This window comes from Archocentrus centrarchus, unplaced genomic scaffold, assembly GCF_007364275.1.
Source record: "Archocentrus centrarchus isolate MPI-CPG fArcCen1 unplaced genomic scaffold, fArcCen1 scaffold_52_ctg1, whole genome shotgun sequence".
In the NCBI taxonomy this organism is placed as follows: Eukaryota; Metazoa; Chordata; class Actinopteri; order Cichliformes; family Cichlidae; genus Archocentrus; species Archocentrus centrarchus.
In genome coordinates, this window is record NW_022060274.1 from 1,184,036 (window position 1) to 1,203,194 (window position 19,159).

The 19,159-nt window shown below is 40.3% G+C and overlaps 1 protein-coding gene across 2 annotated transcripts in view; it reads left to right on the forward strand.

The window, feature by feature from the left end:
• Window positions 1-19,159, forward strand: part of tmem178bb (transmembrane protein 178Bb) — a 99,264-nt gene that overhangs the window by 41,011 nt on the left and 39,094 nt on the right. For both annotated transcript variants that reach the window (XM_030725318.1, XM_030725319.1), the window contains one exon: window positions 14,134-14,247. In XM_030725318.1, coding sequence (XP_030581178.1) covers window positions 14,134-14,247 — 114 coding nt within the window. The remainder of the gene's footprint in view (window positions 1-14,133; window positions 14,248-19,159) is intronic.

Consider the following 19,159-nt stretch of genomic DNA (forward strand, 5'->3'; position numbering starts at 1 on the left):
TTGTTTTGTTGTTCAACTTTTGTTTACTGATTGCATATTTCGTTTTTTTATTCCCATGTCTCCCTGAGACTGATCAAATATGTAATTCTTTGCAAACATAGTTTGAACATTAGGTGTTAGCACAGATTTCCGTGTATTATTTGCTGATCCCAAGCAGGTGCAATTTCCTGAACAGTTTCAACTGAATCCAGTTCAGTTTTATTGATATAGCTCCAATTCACAACAACAGCCACTTTACTGACTCTTGTTGTGAATTGGACAATCAGACAGTCCCCAATGAACAAGCACATGGCAGCAGTGAGAAGGAGGAACTCCTTTCAGACAAAGTTAATAACATGCAGTAGTGGCATATAAAACACAGGCTGTGAAAAGAAGTGAGTGTCCCACAGCAACCTGACTCTATGGCAGCATAACCAAAGGTCACCTGGTACAAGGTAACTTGGAGCCACCTGATCCAGCTACAACTAACAGCTTTATCAAAAAGGAAAGTTTTCAGGTTAATCTTAAAAGTAGAGAGGATGTCTGTTTCCTGCATCCAAACTGGGAGCTGGTTCCACAGGAGAGGGGCGTGAAAGCTGAAGGCTCTGCCTCCCATTCTACTCTTAGAAACTCTAAAAGTTTCTAACCAACAAACTACTTTTGATGTATAAAAATGACTTTAAACATATTTATATACCAAACATGTCTTGATGGGAGATGGATCGATAGTTAACTGTAAACTTGAGAGACATGTAGAAGGATACTGTCCATCATGGGTGTCATGCTATCTGCTTTGTGGTTTTGTAGCACAGTCCACAGTGCCAGACAGCCATCTGCGGTTTGCTGTAACATGCCATTTTAGCCCTCCCTGTAAACTGCAGCTGGCATCACAGGCAAGAGATGTATGGCTGCTGCCATGGGCTCAGATAATCACTCTGATGCTAGGCAGCTCCATGCCTCTTGACCTTTTTTAAAGCCCAGCGCTGATAGATGTGCATGCGTTGTGTGCATTTATGTTTATCTTTGTGAAGAGGAATTAGACTTTTGACCTGGAGAGGAAGGCCTTTTGTGTAGAGTAAGGAGGTTTAGACTGGTTTTAAGAGTTCAGCTTAAAAACTGAAGCATGCATTAAGTGATGGTGGCTATGAAAATAATCCCATAATGTTGTTGAGGATTCTTTCATCTGTAGAAACACTAATGGATGAATGTGTTACTGACATCATAGCCACCCAAAGCAATTGTGGTGCCTTGAGCTAAAATGAATTCCTCTTGGCCTCCCAGCAGTCAAATGTATTAAGCCTTTGAAATTCTGAAAGTGCTGTAACTAAGTTTAAGGATCTAATTCCTTCATTGTTATGCTCTTCAGTGCCAACACAGTGCAGAGCAGCTACCTAAACTCTGCTCCCAGTGAGGTCGATTATCTCGTCAATAGTTTTACATCCTCACTGCGTATAACTTTGGATACTGTGGCTCCTCTGAAAAGGAAAGCTTCAAATCAGAAGTGCCTGACTCCGTGGTATAATTCACAAACGCACAGCTTAAAGCAGATAACCCGAAAGCTGGAGAGGGAATGGCGTCTCACTAAATTAGAAGATGCTCATTTAGCCTGGAAAAAGAGTTTGTTGCTCTATAAAAAAAGCCCTCCATAAAGCTAGGACATCTTTTTTTTTTTTTTTTTTTTTTTTTTTTTTTTTTTTTTTTTTAGCCTGTCATGTCTGGTAGATCTTGCAAGCAGAACTGTGATCTGAATGCGTTGTTGTGCCAAACATATTTGCTATTTCAAGATGAGCTCTATAGGTTCTCAATAGGCTCTTCTTGTTGTTGTTTTAACCCTTTATTTTATTTATCTGAGTTATTTTTCCACATACTATGTAACAGCCAGAGCTGACAGGCTGAAGAAGAGGAAAATAAAGAGAAGAAAAAGGGAGAGAGAAAGGGAGCAAAAAAAAAAAAAAAAAAAAGGGGAAAGAGCACAAGTCTATTAATCAGATACTTCATCACTTTAACATATAAAAAAATACTATCAATACTTGCAAAAATAAATTTGTGTGTGAAAAACAAAACTAACAAAGCATGTTACGCACACCAACAATTTTGTTGAGCCAACAATTTTGTTGAGTTAGGACATCTTACTATTCATCTTACTATTCATCATTAATTGAAGAAAATAAGAACAACCCCAGGTTTGTTTTCAGCGCTGTAGCCAGGCTGACAAAGAGTCAGAGCTCTGTAGAGCCGAGTATTCCTTTCACTTTAACTAGTAGTGACTTCATGGATTTCTTCACAAAAATATTAACCATTAGAGAAAAAGTTATTCAAAACCATCTCAAAGATCATTCTTCATGTTTGGCTGATGCAACCCTAACTATAAGCTTGACCAGGTGACCCTGAACCATCCCTTAGTTATCCTGCTATAGGCCTAGGCTGCTGGGGGGGGTTCCCATAATTCACTGTCTCTTTTCATTCACCTTATTTACTTTGTTTATACCCCACTCTGTATTCAATCATTAGTTATTATTAATCTCTGACTCTCTCCCCTCTCAGCAGATGACTGCCCCTCCCTGAGCCTGGTTCTGATGGAGTTTTTCCTTCCCACTGTCACCAAGTGCTGCTCATAGGGGGTCGTTTTCATTGTTGGGTTTTCTCTGTATTATTGTAGGGTCTTAACCTACAATACAAACCAACTTAGCAAGTATCTCAATCTAGGTAGTGGAGTATGTTGTGTGAGTTTCAAAGGTGGAAGCTAGTTGGGTCAGAAACATATGGCTAACAGGGTAATGTGACTACTTAAATATGATCCACCTGTCTGTCCAGATCCATCAGTCTCTCCCTCACTGAGCTCATCTGTCTGCTGCAGGGCTCCTGTGGGCCACAGATCGCCTGCAGCTCCCATCTCATTGGGATGGCCTGCTGTGACAGAATGGATCCATTATGTTACAAATAAATTGATGAATCGGCACAGTTAAACAGCCACCTGAATCTCTTGCACGATCATTCAGTCTACCACTGCCTTCATGTCACAAAGTTCCTTGAATTTTTTTTCTGGAAGACCATAGTAATGGTGTTCAATTAGTATGATGGTTATCTTGAGACTGCCTTCACTGTAAAACATCACTAGTTGTGCCTAAAAATAATGACTCAGCTTACTGAAAAACAAAAGTGGAAGTTGGATGTGAGTGCTGGAAAACCTCCAAGGAGCATGTTGGGGAACATGTTGGGTGTACAAAAGGTCTTTAAAACAAAAAATATATTGGATCCTACTGACCAAACTTGTGAGTCTTTGATCTGCAGGAGTAAAGTGGTGGGCCCAGCAGGAACTCAATGAAAAACATGCAAAATTCCCAAACATGTCCCAGTCTGAGACACGGCACTGCTGAACTGGAAACATCTTTGGAATGTACCTTTACAGTAGGTCAACACTATTATCCATCCATCCTCTTCTGCTTATCCTGTTCAGGGTCATAGGGGGGCTGGATCCTATCTCAGCTGTCATAGAGCAAGAGGAAGGGTACACCTGTACAGGTCGCCAGCCTGTCACAGAGCTAACACAGAGGGACAGACAACCATTCACACCTATGGTCAACTTAGAGTGACCCATTAACCTAACCCCAGTAACTGCATGTCTTTGGATTGGGGGAGGAAACCCACACAGACACGGGGAGAACAACTCCACACAGAGAGAGGCCCGGGCCAAGGTGGAATTGAACCCAGACCTTCTAGATCAGGGATCCTCAAATCCAGGCCTCGAGGTCCAGTGCCCTGCAGGTCTTAGATGTGTCTCTGATCCAAAACACCTGATTCAAATGGCTGAATTACCTCCTCAGTATGCAGTCAAGGTCTCCAGAGTCCTGCTAATGACTTCTATATTTGACTCAGGTGGATCCCTGTTCTAGATGTTCGTCTAGCTGTGAGGCAGCAGTGCTAACCACTACGCCACTGCCTAAAAACTGCTATGTTACTCATAACATAGCAGTTTAGGCATCTGTACTCAATATGTTTTTTATTATTGTGAGAAATTTTATAGCACTATTCTCTGATGAGCCAACAAATTACAACCACATGCCTAATGCTGTCAGCTGTCAATAAGAGCTCCAACCCATCAATACTGGGGCCTCTTTTACAGAAATGTTCTTAGAGCTACACTTGAACTTAGTCTCAAGATTATTTCTGATGATGTGCTGATATTAGATTCATAAATGATCTTGATCATAAAAAACTTGCTGAAATAAGGGATTCAAGGAGCTCATTTGTGATCTAAAAACTCTGAAATCAATTTACGTACCAATGACTTTGCTGTTATCTGCTGGAGGGCAGCATCAGTGCCAGAGATGCCAGAAGGATCAACAAATTAATCCACAATGCCAGAATCTGGAGGCATTTGATGCAGTGAAGGACAGAAAGTCCCTGAACAAACTGCTGTCCACCATGAACGATCCATCGCACCTGCTCCATTCCACAATGCAGAGGCAGCAAATCTCATCCTCGCTCAGGCTTATTCAAAGGACGCTTCAGCTCCTCTTTTTGTGACAGATGAATCCCCCTGTCAGGACACAAGTTTCCACACACATTTGCACAGTTCTGTCTTAAAGCTTCTTGCTGCTGTTTTTAGAATTATAGTGTACTTATAATTTTTAATTCTCTTTGTGCTACTCTTGTACACAACATCAGTCGTATTTCTTTATTTTAATCATTGTTGTATATATAAATATTTCTTGCAAATGTAAACAACATTATAAGTCCTTCACTATGGACCTGTGGTACTTTTAACAATATTGTTAAAGTAATATTGTAGATTACACTATTTTTATTCTGTATCCTACTGCAACAGTAATTTCTCTTTTGGGTTCATCCATTCATCCTGTCATGTCGGGCGGTGTGACAAGCAGAGATGGACCCAAGTAAAACAAAAAAAAAAAGGCCACATAGTCGAAAACCAAGCCGCCAGGGGGTCCCGCTCAGTCCGAGTGTCCCAAGCATTCATCCATTCATCCATACATCCGTTCATACATCCATTCATCCGTTCATCCATTCATCCATTCATCCGTTCATCCATGCATCCGTTCATCTATTCATCCATTCATCCGTTCATCCATACATCTGTTCATCCATTCATCCATACATCCGTTCATCCATACATCCATACATCCATTCATCCATACATCCATTCATACATCCATACATACTCTGGTTCTAGTATATATTGTCCCTCACAGTTATAATAACTGATTGTCAAAAGGCCAGGGGATAGTCAACCAACAAATGGTGGTTGCCTACAGATATAAATACACTGTATTTGTGGATAGCTAGCAGTGCTTTAAGAAGCATTCTTTTATGTGAAACTGTCAGCACAGCAACATAAAAGTACTTCATTACTTATCAGTAAACTGAACAACCATTCTAGATCAAAGAGGCTAACAAACAAAGCTCCAGAGCTGGGTGAGGGGGTGATACTGAGAGAGAAAAACAACAACAGAATTTTAAAGATTAAAGTTGCAGAATTATCTGAAGACTACTGAAAACTTTGTTGCCTCATTTTTTGTTTCATGAGTGGCACAAATGGCACTAAGTGAAAATAGAACATTATAGGGCTTATATTAATTATCTTTTAAGACAATGTGCTTGGTATCCAATTCTGCATTGTACATTACAAGTTCTTTATACATGAACAATATTATTGTAATAACAAATCAACGGCTCCAGGAGATCCCACAGATGTACACATGCATATATTGACCACATTTGCTTACCCAAATGTTCAAACTACTGTCAGGTCTGTGATAGTGACTGTGTGTCAAAATCCACTAACTGCCTCCTGCATCTGGAGTAGTGGATGCTGACATTGCAGGGTTTATAATAGCAACAGGCTGAGACTCAAGACGGCTCCAGACTTGTCTCTCATTTTATTAGTTAGTTAGGCAGGGCACAGAGAGGAGGAGCGAGACAGGGAGCAGAGAGGAGACAGGAGTTCACCAAACAGGGAAGACAGAAGGAGAGAAGAGGCAGACAGAGAGCACAGCCTGCAGCAATTCTTGAGAAAGGCTGTGATCATTATGCAAATTTGATGCAAATTTCACACTTCCAGCTGATTGGAAATGGGACTTTGAATCAAGGCAGGGACAATATGATGGAGGGCAATAAGCTAAAAACATCAAAAGAGGATGAATCCAGTGAAAACTGGGCAAATGGCAGAGCTGGGCTTTCGTTAAAAACAGGGCCAGAACCTCTCATAATAAATTCACCTTTGCCTTTCCATCTTTCCCTATCATGTAATGCCAATTCTAATGCCAGTGGCACTATAACTGGAGTTATCCATTCAGGCCTGAAAGTCATTTCAGTCAACATGAGAGGATGCTGGTGAGAAATATTTGATTTATTCCATATTTGGATGCTCCTCTGCCTTCCCAGTAAACGATGCTGAGGGTGGTCAGGATTATCCAGCTACTTATCCAGCAGTTAAATGACTTCCTCTTCACCACAGCTTCAGGAGAGTCCAGTTTGCAGGGGATCGCAGAGCCCACAGTTTATTCACTGTGTTGGTGTCACTGGCTCTGATCCACAGGAAAGAAAAGGAGAAGGGCAAAATCACTGAAGGTAGTGAGGGTGTTTGCAGGCCAGAGTGTATGGTGCCGGAGGCGGCACAGGCCTACATTTGTTAGTATTCACTTGTCTGCCTTCAAACATGAATTTGAGTGAAAACCCATTCGTAATCCATAGTGTGATTCATCCCTCCAGAGAACACGTCTCCACTGCTCTAGAGTCCAGTGGCAGCGTGCTTTACACCACTGCATCCGACACTTTGCATTGTGCTTGGTGATGGAAGGCTTGGATGCAGCTGCCATGGAAACCCATCCAGGAAGCTTTCTACACACTGTTCTTGAGCTGATCTGAAGGCCACATGAAGTTTGGAGGTCTGTAGTGATTGACCTACAACCTATGACCCTCAGCATCCTCTGACCCCACTCTGTGATTTTATGTGGCCTACCACTTCATGGCTGAGCTGCTGTCATTCTCAATCACTTCCACTCAGTTATAATCCCACTAACAGCTGACTGTGGAATATTTTGCAGTGACTGGACTTGTTGCACAGGTATCATCCTATCATGGTACCACGCTGGAATTCACTGAGCTCCTGAGAGCGACCCATTCTTTCACTGATGTTTGTAGAAGCCTACATTTTAATTCCTGTCTAGATGTAGACAGTTAACTATGTCACATGGTGCTCAAGCCTTTTAATTCAGCTATGGATTTTTGGTATTTTATTAATATATTCAGAGGTTCGTGGTCCTCACAGGTCAGCCACTACAAAACATGAATTTTACAGAATATGATGTATTACTGGAGAATAAATACAATAAAATAAGCTCAACCCTAAATGCGTGTAGCTGTAATACTGACCTGTGTAACTGTGATAGGGAACATTATTCTGCAGAATAAGTCTGTTTACTTTTGGTAAAATTTGTGTATAGTGTTTTATATGTAGTGAGGTGTTTTATTTTTACTCTAACTAACTAACTCTGAAGACTCCTTCAACACATGCTATTATTAGCTAATGGTAAATATTTTGATGATAATTATAAAAGTTTCAATTAAGTAATTCTTTAGCCAGGAAGGGGTACAGAAAGGTGAAGATGACCATGCGAAGTGCAGCAAGATAGAGGCTGTTAGCACATATAAAAGACATTACAAAGTCATGAAGTGGTCTCTGCTTACTGTTCTGTTAAAGTCACTATATGTAGCAGTAACACTGTTTTCCTCTGAGCAGTTGTTCAAAGCTAGTGGGTGCAAGGGGAGCAACTGTCAGGTCACAGTGTCCACATTAACACATGTAGTCCAAGATGTGCATGGATTTTTTGAAGGTGGCGCTTCTGATCTGCATATCGTGATGCTGTTACGTGATGTAGGCCAGCGTTCGCACACTGCTCAGAGCTGTCTTAGGTTGTCTCCAGCTGGCTCACAGTGCGAAGCCTTAGCGTGACACACATTTAGTAAACAGTCCTTAAAAATGTTATTGTAATTTCATATATACACACCTGCCAACTGTCGCTTGATCTGGCATGATCGAATGTTCAGATTATCTAATATTATATAATTAAGTTGTATGAAATGTTGTCAGTTTTATAGTATTACAGTGTAACTATCAGCAGTCCAGTGGTTATTACCACTTTTAAAATAATAATAATAATAATTAGTAGTAGTATTCAGTTTAGATTTTAAAGTGAGGCTGTCACATGTGTGAGACAAACAAATTCAGGCAAGAAAATATAGATGACTCTCAGATTTGTGTGAATACCCACGGTTTACACACAATCTGTAAATAAGACCCATTTGTCAAGTCTAACATTTGTATCCTGGTTTTGCACAGTGGAATAACAATAAATTTACTGCTCAAACAAAAGTATAATGATTTAGACATAAAAGATTTGTGATTATTAAATGTTTCATGGGAAGACAACCCAGGGAGGTAAGAATAGGTGTGATGTGTGTTTGTTGAGAAGTGAATGTGAGGAGTGTCCTAGAGGGGAGAAGATTAAAGTTATTGGCTGACAGTGTTTAATTTTTTCCATGTTAGTTGAAAGAACCAAACTTGATGAGCTTAGAGATGTGAGACTCAGAATCCAAAGAGTGCGACTCTTAGTGGATGATTTGATGCTGACAGCAGCGTTGCTCATGAGAGTGAGCTCAGACTGAGAAAACACAGATTTGAGTTGTGGCCTTGTGTCCAATGCTCTGCTCCACTCCTGTGACTGTGCCTGTACCATTTCCATGACGTGTCACCCTGTAGACCAGAGGTCCCCATAATAATTCAGCCCAGATATATCTGAGGGGTGACCCAACGAGTCCCAAGATAAAGAACGATTGCTTGTTTTGTCATTGGCATCAATCTTCAGGTCCCTTTGTCATAACATATGGAGTTAGAGAACCCAAATGCAGCACATCGATTAGAGATCAAAACAAAAGTGAGCCGTTTATTTGGCTGATCAAAGTCACAAGCATAAAATCGACAACTGAGGCAAAACTGATTCCACAAAGCAAAGGGACAAAGATCCAGGAAAGGCCAGAGGAACGCTGCAGGGAAACAGACAGGCTGGTAACAGTACGACATGACCAAGGACTCAGGAAAAACTTTACACACAGAAGGCAACGAGGGAAACATTTTATTCCTACTTTTGGTACATGACACCTCAAGAAAGTTTTGGAAGTGATTTATACGCAATCACTTTCAGCATCCTCAGTGGTAATTACACTGTTCACAGCTGTGAGGACTCACATCAACACACAAACAGCTGACTTCAAAATCACAGTTGCCATGACCCAGCAGACCCTTCTTTGATGAAAGCAAAATGAGTACTGGTGTAGGTAAATATACGGTGGTCAGACTGTAGTGTCACCCCTGCCTCCCCAACCCGCTAAAGCCTCCAATACTCATCTGCCCCTCTGCATCCCCCAGCTGGGAAAACACAATATCAGGGATGACTGCCTGCTTTCCATTCTAATCCTATGGGTGTGACTGTGGAAGAAGGGAGGAGGGATAGAGCGAGAGATGAAGTGTGTCATGCAAAAATGAGGCCATGCAGGGCTTGAACTATAGCATAACCTTCCATCTGGCAGAGAGCTGTCTGGCCTATCCACTATAAATATACCAATATAAAAAAACAAACAGTTGGGGCATCTGGCTCAGGTTTCCACTGGGGATGGTTCCCAGTCTTCATAAAGAAATCTTCAAAGTATGAATGAGGATTTTTTTACTTTGTTTATTTTTATTTTTTTTGTCTGCATATCTACTAGGATGTAAAAGAGAATGATGAGTGTAAATGTTGGTTGTGGAGGGTTGGGAGGCAGATATCAGGAAACTTTTTGCATTTTTGGAAGATTTGAGAAATAAATGTCCTAAATTCTCAGTTGGTTCATATTTCTTTCCACATTCACCTAGATCTTCCAGTTCAGGGGTAAATCACACCACTAAATAATCAGTATTCTTTCCCAGGCTTTGAGATTTCCAAAGAAAACACACTAAACTCCATTTTTATCCAGACAGAAACATAAATTAATTTTTCATTTGAACTAGCTCTATCTGGTGCCGGGGTGTGTACAGCTTTATACTTATCAAGCAGCATTAACAACTGTTGTTTGCTGCTGCTAGCGCAATCCTAAAACCACTCATCATTGTGTTTTCCATTATTTGAAGTGGTTAGACTGCTGGCTGTGTTGTGGAAGGAAGGAGCTCATATTGTATGCATCTGAGTGAAAGGAGGCTGATTGATTTGCATGTCACTGAGCTCTGGTAGAGTTTCTGGATCCAGACAATTCCCCATTACAGGCAGGATATGCAGTGTACAGACAACAGTGCTGCAAGGGGTTTTGAGCCCCCCAAATTAAATCCAATAAACTATTTCAGTAAGCCAGTCAAATTTGAATCATATCCCCTAAAACTGGGTCTAGAAAGGCCATGTGTATTGATTATTTGTTGTTTTGTCAGTTTTTTAAAGACAGACAAATATTTGAATCCTTATTAGTTTTAAAAAGCACGACAATTTGAGAAACTATATTTTTTGCTATTTTGAGAGTGATATGAGTAAATAAAGCTCATTTTCTCTCAGCCCAAAAGAGAGGTGCATCTTAATGTGATCCTTCCAACCCACTGCATGCCAAAGGTGCTTTATTGGACTGAGCAGTGACTGTGAAGGCCATCTGAGTGCAGTAAAATCACAAGAAATGAGTCTGATTAGATTGTAGCTCGGGATATGTACGTGGTTATAACGGGACAGATGAGCAACAATACTCAGAGACCGCATGCTGGTACTATGAAAATGTTGGTACTAAGTACTTATCTTTGTGCCAGTGGAAATTGAGACATTTTGCAAAGTTTTCCTACCACATATTGTTCATTTTTGGAACTGCAATCTCATTTTCATGTTTAATCATTGCAGATGTTGCACATCAGGGGATGCTCCTCTTCATACCTGGGTTGTAACGATTGAGCATTACAGTTGCCTTTCTGTCACCTTGAACCCTTCTATTCATTCCTCTCTGACCTCTGGCATCAACAAGTCATGTTTGCCCAGATAACTTATGCTCATTTGTCTTTCTTGGACCCACCTATCCATCATGTATGGTGGGGTCAAATGGGTCAAGGTGCGAGTGGGAGCTGAATGCCTGGGAAGGGATCTCAAGACTGCAGGGGCTGATAGCTGATGTAAGTCACCACCTCTGTGCAATGATGGTCATTCACAGTGAACATCGTAGATGTGTCCTTTACTCCTCTTTCAAACCAAATGGTGAACATGAGCGTCCTCAGAAGAGCGTCCTTTCTGATTTAGAGGCAGGTGGACACTTGAGCCTTGTCCTGTTGAATTGGGCCTCCTGTGTTAAGTTGTGCATCTGTGGACTGGTTGTTTGGTCTCCTCGGTGCATTGAGGATGCAGTATGTTGTTTAGCTTGTGTTTGGGTATTTTGTCCCAGTTTGGGGGTGTTGCTGGGTCTGAAGTGCACTGGATTGTTTTACTTGGAGAAAGTTCTTCTGCGTTTCTCCAACAAATCTGCCACACAAAGGACACAAGAATGTCAAAATATGGAAAGCACACATGTTTCAGATTAGAGATCAACAGGTATGAGATTACTGCCTACTGACCAATTCAGAAAATAGTGTCACCAGTCCTGGAAGATCCCTCAAACCTCTGTGCTCAGATAGTCGGAGGCTCTGAAGGTTTTTAATAGCGTCTAAAGTGTTTGTGTTTCCCCGATCAGCATCAGTATTGACTATCGATTCTTGATGCAACTTTATTTTTTAATTTATCACATTACGTTTTTTCCTGTTGGCTGCAAACATTTTAAAAATAATTCTATTGTTTTATAAGCATTAATTCATGATCCTAAGACAGAACAGCTGGTTGTACTTGCTGATCTTCGAGCCTAAGCCTATATTTGAATTCTGTTCTTATATTTATTCTTCACTCTCAGACTGTTAAAAACCACCAAGCGTGCAGCTGGAAGAAGAGAAACTAAAACTGTCTTTTAAACATTAATTTAATACTCGATTATTCCATGTCTTAATGATAGAGCTGTGACATTGATAAGTCTTTTAACTTACGCAGTTGCCATTTTTACCGGCTTTCTTTCCTGGCTTCAAATTAAAGCACACATTTTGAATATTTAATGTTACTGTGCTTTTCCTCTCACACACATTGCTGTGTTTCTTTCAGTCTGTATTGTGTTTAACCTCTTCATTTTCCCACAGTATGGTTTCAGCTTCCTTTGTGTACTCAGCAATAATTCTGAGCAGATGCCGCCCTTTTCGCATGAATGTACAGGAGAACCCTGAGGTTAACTTAGCAAGTTGATAACCAGCTTCATCTGACTGCTTATCCTGATTGGCTGTGTTAGGACAGTGATTCCAGATAATGGAACGATACCCTGATTATGCAGACAGCCTCTATCAGCAAGGAAACTTCTTCCTGCTTCTATACCACAAAAATTTCTAGATGCACAGCCGCAGCTTAAAGCCTTGACTATACTCTGTTGCAGAGACGGACAGCTGGAGAGACAATGGCTGCACAGTCATTCCAATTACACTTTTTTGTAAGTCTGCTTGAAGTCTGCCACCTGGTGTGCAGTTGATGAATTGTAATGCAAAGTCCCCATGAACAAGTCCACATGGTCATGGAAAATTGGCGGGCAAGCAGACATCTGCATGGACCCTCACACTCAGTATCTGATGATGAAATTGGTATCAATCAGTGGACCCTAGCAGACTCATGGCCACAGAAAGTATAATCATGGCAAGTACTGGTCAGGCCTGTCAGTCTAAATCACAAGCTAACAATGAATATGTGTATTTAGACTTTTGAAACTTTTGCACATTTGTTAATTAAAACAATAATAACTACAATTGGTTAAAAGTGTAAACTAAAAGTTTAATTTGAAGTATTATTATGCATTAATATTGGTGTATTCCTAGCGTGTTTTTGCTGGGGCACCTGTGTCCATAAATTAAAAAATCAGTATTAATATGGACTTTTTTGAGAAATACATTTCTGTGGTTTGTAATTAGGATAACTTTTTTCTTGGCAGCATGGTGGTCCATGGTTAGTACCATCACTTCAAGGGATGCACTTCACTGGATTCAAATCTGGCTGGGCCTTTCTATGTGCAGATTTCTTTTGGTGACAATAACTGAGACCACCTGATATCTGAGCATTTTCTCTGAACTGAATGGCCTGAAATGGAGTCAAATTCCTGGCCAGAATAATTGTTTTAGGTTGCATTTGATCGCCTCTCCTCAGACCTGAATGCTCAACCGATGTGTCTGTGTAGTTGGACTGTTTCTGTTTCATATTGTCAACAAGTCACCCATATATTAGAATATATAAGAATATACAGTATGCCAATGCAGTGATCCCTCACCTACCACAGGGGTTCTGTACATGCTGTAATTTTATTTGATTAAATAGTCTTTTATATGTTTGAATTAACATTTTTTATAGTTTTTTATATTGCTTTAAATTTTTAGGCAAAAATAATTAAAATCATAAATATTATATAAATATAAATACCTATATATTGCAAAATCCCACGATATAGCAAAAATTCTGAGATACAGTGAAGCTGCAATGAGTGAATGACGACTGTATACCAAATAGAGATTTTAGATACATAACCGCTGCCAATGTGGTTGAAATAGTGGAGAGGAAAGAAAAACACAGTAAAGTTTTTGGAATAACTATAGTTAAAAACAACTTGGACTACTAGTTTAAAAAAATCTTTTGAGAAATCTAGTGATTCTTTATGGATCTGTAGTTATGCCAGTAGCTTCCAGTAAATTAGTGAGCAGGCTACTACAGTTACCATTGTAGCTACCACTGCCCACCATGTGCCAACTGATTAGTTAATAGCTTTAGGAGAACATATTTTTCTGACAGTCACTGTGTCAGCATTGTAGTCTGTAGAAATGTATGTTTCTTCACCATTGGCACAACAGGCTCTTATACAAAGCAATTGTTTTAGGGAACATAAGTGATATTTAGCTGCAAACAGCCTTTCCAGCTGAGTCATGTCTTTGTGGAAGCTTCTGTTCAGTCAAACTCTGTGTGTCATTACAATGAATCTTATGTAATGACATGTTAAAACAAAAATCAAAAACCTTTTGTTCCTTTGCAGGTTCCATTGCTCGGTGCTCCTACATCAAGTATCACTATTCCTCAGCTACAATACCCAAAAACCTCTCCTACAACATCACCAAGACAATAAGGCAGGACGAGTGGCACGCCCTCCGTAAGTCTGCTACAGTTTCTTTTTTTCTTCTGACAACACATCCTTTAATTTGATGTAGAGGTGATTTAGGTTGAGTACATTTCATTTCACTCTCTACCACGTACTTAGTTTAATATTTCCTGACAAATAGGGGAACATAGAGAGAAGCCAAGCACATTAGCTGGAGAGTTATTCAGTGTTCCTCTATCATCATATTCATTTAACTGACCTTCATCTCTTCAACTTACAGTGCCAGCCATTAATAATATTCAAAGGTAAAGGCAATAAAAAGGCAGGACATTTTCATTGCAAACAAACCTACATGCTACAGTGCATTAGTCCTTTAATTCATTAGATCCATTTTAAGTTTATCTCTGCTGTCTTGGCATTGACTAAGAGACTAATTGTTCTTCTGAGTTCACTTCGTTTCTGTAGGACAAAGCTTGTTGTAGGTAACTCAAACCAGCAAATCCACCTTAGTGCATTCATTTCATTGGTGTTCTTTTATGGAGCTGTGGAGATCCATTCTTCCATTCATCTCTCCACAACTTTGTTTTGGATTAAAAACCTTCATCTACTTCTGACTAAAATCCTGTGAATTTAATGTTATGGTCAGAGCTGTGGTTCCCAGAGAACAGTTATTAATGTTCTGCATAATCCAATCAAAATGTACTTTTGACCAAATGACACTGAATGAAAAGCTAATCTGTAGTTCTTACAGGAAAGGAAACCCCTAAAGAAACATCACAATAGATTCTGTGGCTGTTTAAAATTAAGCAACTTATAGCAGTTATATGAAACATAAATAAGCTAAAAAACTGAGCTTCATAATATGTGGTTCGTGCTGTAAAAGGGTGTAAATCTAGAAACATAACTTAGGTGCCTGTTCATAGACTGCATATACAGAAATAAAAAAAAAAGATGGGCACAGCTCGAGTCCAGCTCTTTGGTTTAGAGCAGCTGTGGCCCACTTAAAAAACTGAAAATCCCACGGGGGTCCCATCTAATCTTAAATTTGAACTGTAATCAAAATACAAGAGGAAAAAAAAAGCATGTAAACTACAGGCTGTTGGTGATAAATTGCTAATACATTGATCCCTCACCTGTCATGGGGTTATGTTTCAGAGACCCCCGCAATAGGTTATATTTATTTTTTTATTTATATATATTTTAAGGCTTTATAAACCTTTCCCACTCTCTTACTACAACTTCAATGATGAAGATGATGAATTATGTAGCTGTGCAGTACTGATGGCGCTAAGACAAATGTACAGTACTACACAGCCAAGAAGAGCATTAGCTTCTGAAGGCACCGCTTCATCAGGTGGTGCAGTGTCTTCACCCTCAGCTGTTACTTCTGTTTCTGCTAAAGACGCAGGCGTAACTGAGCTCTTCATCCAAGTGATGAACGTAGTCGGGGAGTTATATAAATATCCATCCATCCATCTATCCATCCATCCATCCATCCATCCATCCATCCATCCATCCATCCATCCATCCATCCATCCATTCTCTTCTGCTTATCCATTTTTTTTTCTGCTGTACAGTTGGGCGTTTTAACACTGAAGTCTATGGGCAGAGGTGCCACTTGCCACTAGGCAAGGCTGGCAACTGCTTGAGACCCCAGGCCAGCAGGGGGCCCCAAAGGGCTCACTAACGTTAAGCTACAGCATTGGCAGTGCAGTTATTAAACCTAAAGGGGCCTCACCTCACTCCAAGTGCAAATTGCATTTATGATTCTATTTAAACAAAGTTGATGACTTAATGCCAGACAATGAAACTGAAGAGTTATCTTTCTTCAAGTGAAGAAAGAAAGAAGAAAAAGGAGGAGGATAAAAAAAAAAAAAGCAAGATAGTAGTTAGTGGAGCAGATAATAACAATTAAATATAATGCTAAATCCTGTGTGTCCATCTCTGCTTGCTGTGACTGAGTTGAGTGGGCTCGGACGTGTTAGCACAGCTAGCAGGCTGAAGGATCGTAGAAGCTAGAAGTTACAGTGTTACTGCTTTATAACCAGTCAGCTTGGTCTTGGGCATTGATACTACAAATAAACATTGTCTGATTTAGAGTGATGTTTTTCTCCCGTGTAGGAAATCAGTAATAAAGGGATTTAGAGTGTGAAACGTCCATCTGGGACAATACTTTTTTGTAGTTAACTGATGAAAACTGTGTCTCACAGAGCTAACGGTCAAGAATGCTAAGTTATGAAATTTAGATGTGTACTGTAAGTTACTGAGTTGTGCTGGTGTAAATTATTGTGGTATATGTCCAGTGTGGCGTGTGTATTTGATTGTATTTTCCACATCTGCCAGTGCAGGCTCCAGCATATAAACCCCTGTACTGGAACGATTACACTGCTTCTATCAAATGAACAGGGAATAGCAAACACTGTAAAGTGAACACTGTACCAACAGGAACATTCAGAAGTTGAATTTGAGGAACCTGAGAACCTGAGAGATTTTTAATGTTATTACCATGTTACTATTATAATACTGTAACCCTTTATTATAAAATATCACTTTCTAATCTTCCCCAGAATCATTATGTTTCTGGCACCAGCAGCAAAGAGAAGGATAAGCTGCCACCCTCCAAATGCTGATAATGCTAACATTAAGTTCAGGATCCCACTTTTATTTGATTATACTCTTGCATTATAAAAATTCATGACCATACATGACCATGTTCCCTTTGTGTCATTTAATTCCACCATTATAATATGGTAACATGTAATATGGGAATTACATCAGTTTCAATGTAATATTTCTCCACCTCTGATTACTTGTATATTACTTTGGTAATTTAGTGGTAATAACTTTAAAAAAAACACATAAATTTTACTGAACTGTCTTTAACAGCAGGGTGGTGCTAAATAATATTTGCTCTAGAGGTTCATTACCTGCCCAAAGAAACATGTTATTTGTCTTGATCCCACAGTTTCAGGTGTTCTTGTCCCTCTGCAGCAGTTTGTGTTTAGGTACCAATTCTGGAGGAGGGAGTACCGTATTTTTCGGACTATACGTCGCTCCGGAGTATAGGTCGCACCAGCCAAAAAATGCATAATAAAGAAGAAAAAAACATATATAGGTCGCACTGGACTATAAGTCGCACTTTTTTTGGGGGGGGGGGGGGGGGGGGGGGGGGGGGGGGGGGGGGGGGGGGGGGGGGGGGGGGGGGGGGGGGGGGGGGGGGGGGTTGATAGAATCCGAGACCCAGAGCAGAAATTCCATCTTGAACGGCAATTTAAAATAATAATGGATTAAAGAACAGGACGAACACGGTTACGCCTACGTTATGCTAACGTAACACATTCAGCTACATGACGCACAACGAACACGTGTTCGGTATGTTAACGTAACATTAAGTTATTCAGATAACCATAGCATAAAGAACATACTAACAAGTTAACCAAACCATCAATCCATTGAATTCTTCATCCTCGGTGTCACTTCTAAACAATTCCGTACACTCCGTAGACGAAGCGCCGCTTCCTCTTCTGTGTCGCGTTAGTCAGACTCGTCGTCAGCTGCAGTTCCAATTATTCCAGCCTTTCTGAATCCCAACAGGATGGTTTGTCACTGAAGCCCATGTTTTCTTGATCCATCCAATGACTTCCAGGAAAGTTGGGTGGCGCATTCTCCCAGTTGCCGTTAAGCTGTGCTCTCCATCCATCATCCACTGCGCCCACAGGTTACGCAAGACTGCCTTAAAGCTGCAGTTCATGGAGATGTCAAGTGGCTGGAGTATTTTGGTTCATGTGTTATAAATGTCACATATACGTCGCTCCGGAGTATAGGTCGCACCCCCAGCCAAACTATGAAAAAAAGTGCGACTTATACTCCGGAAAATACGGTATATTTACTTCTAGGATACCTTCTGTTCAGTGGCCTTTCCTCCGGACATGCTGTAGCTTTGCGGTTACCCAGTTATTGAGCCAAATGGAAATAGACTCTGACCTCCTCAAACTCTCACAGTCTCAGTCTGACTAGTCTGTAAATGTCAGGTGACAGACTGTTGCCTGTTTTTTCCCCTCCTGTTGTCTTCCCAACCCTGTCCTTCAAAGCAGAGGAGAAAATCTTTGAGTTGGGACCATCCTATAACAGATTTATTTCAGGGTGGCCGTGGCTCAGGAGGTAAAGACGGTCATCTACTAATTGGTAGTTCGATCCCTGGCTGCTCCGGCCTGTATGCCAAAGTATCCTTGGACAAGATTCTCAACCCCAAGCTGCTTCTGCTGGATTCATCAGAGTGAATGTTAGATAGAAAGCACTTCGATGTAGAAAGTGCTTCTATGAATGGCTGAATGAGACATGCTGTATAAAACGCTTCGAGTGCTCATGCAGAGCAGGAGCGCGCTACAGGAGAAGCAGTCCATTTACCATTTAAGGTCAGGTAAGCTATAGGCACCTTTATCTTTGTTTGTTTTTCATTTTGTATTATCTAATGAATTTGTGAGCTCTTGGATTCAAACCGTAAATGAAACAATAAAAAGGATTTAGAAAATGTACATGTAGAAATAACATTCCAGTTTCACACACTGAGGCAGGCCAGAATGTCACTGCAACAGCATGAAAATGACAAACTGACTTAGACAGCACCCAGATGAAGGGGGGGCAGCCAAAAATACTGCACAAATACTAAAGTGTGGTATTTAAGGACTGCAGCTGTGTGACTGGAAGATACAGGAAAAAGCTTGTACACTGTGCTACATGGCTTCATGCATTTAATGCATCTTAAGCAAAATTATATGCTTGAGCCCCGCTGTGTACTAATGCTTGTATGAATTACATCATATAGAAAGAAAAGCAAATATTTCCATTAATATCAATTATATTGTCATAATATCACTAAATATTTATTATAACTTACACACATTGTGTTTATTTAGGTTGTTCAGTCAGAGAAGAGAGGACTTTAAAGAGCTGTTCTTTCCAG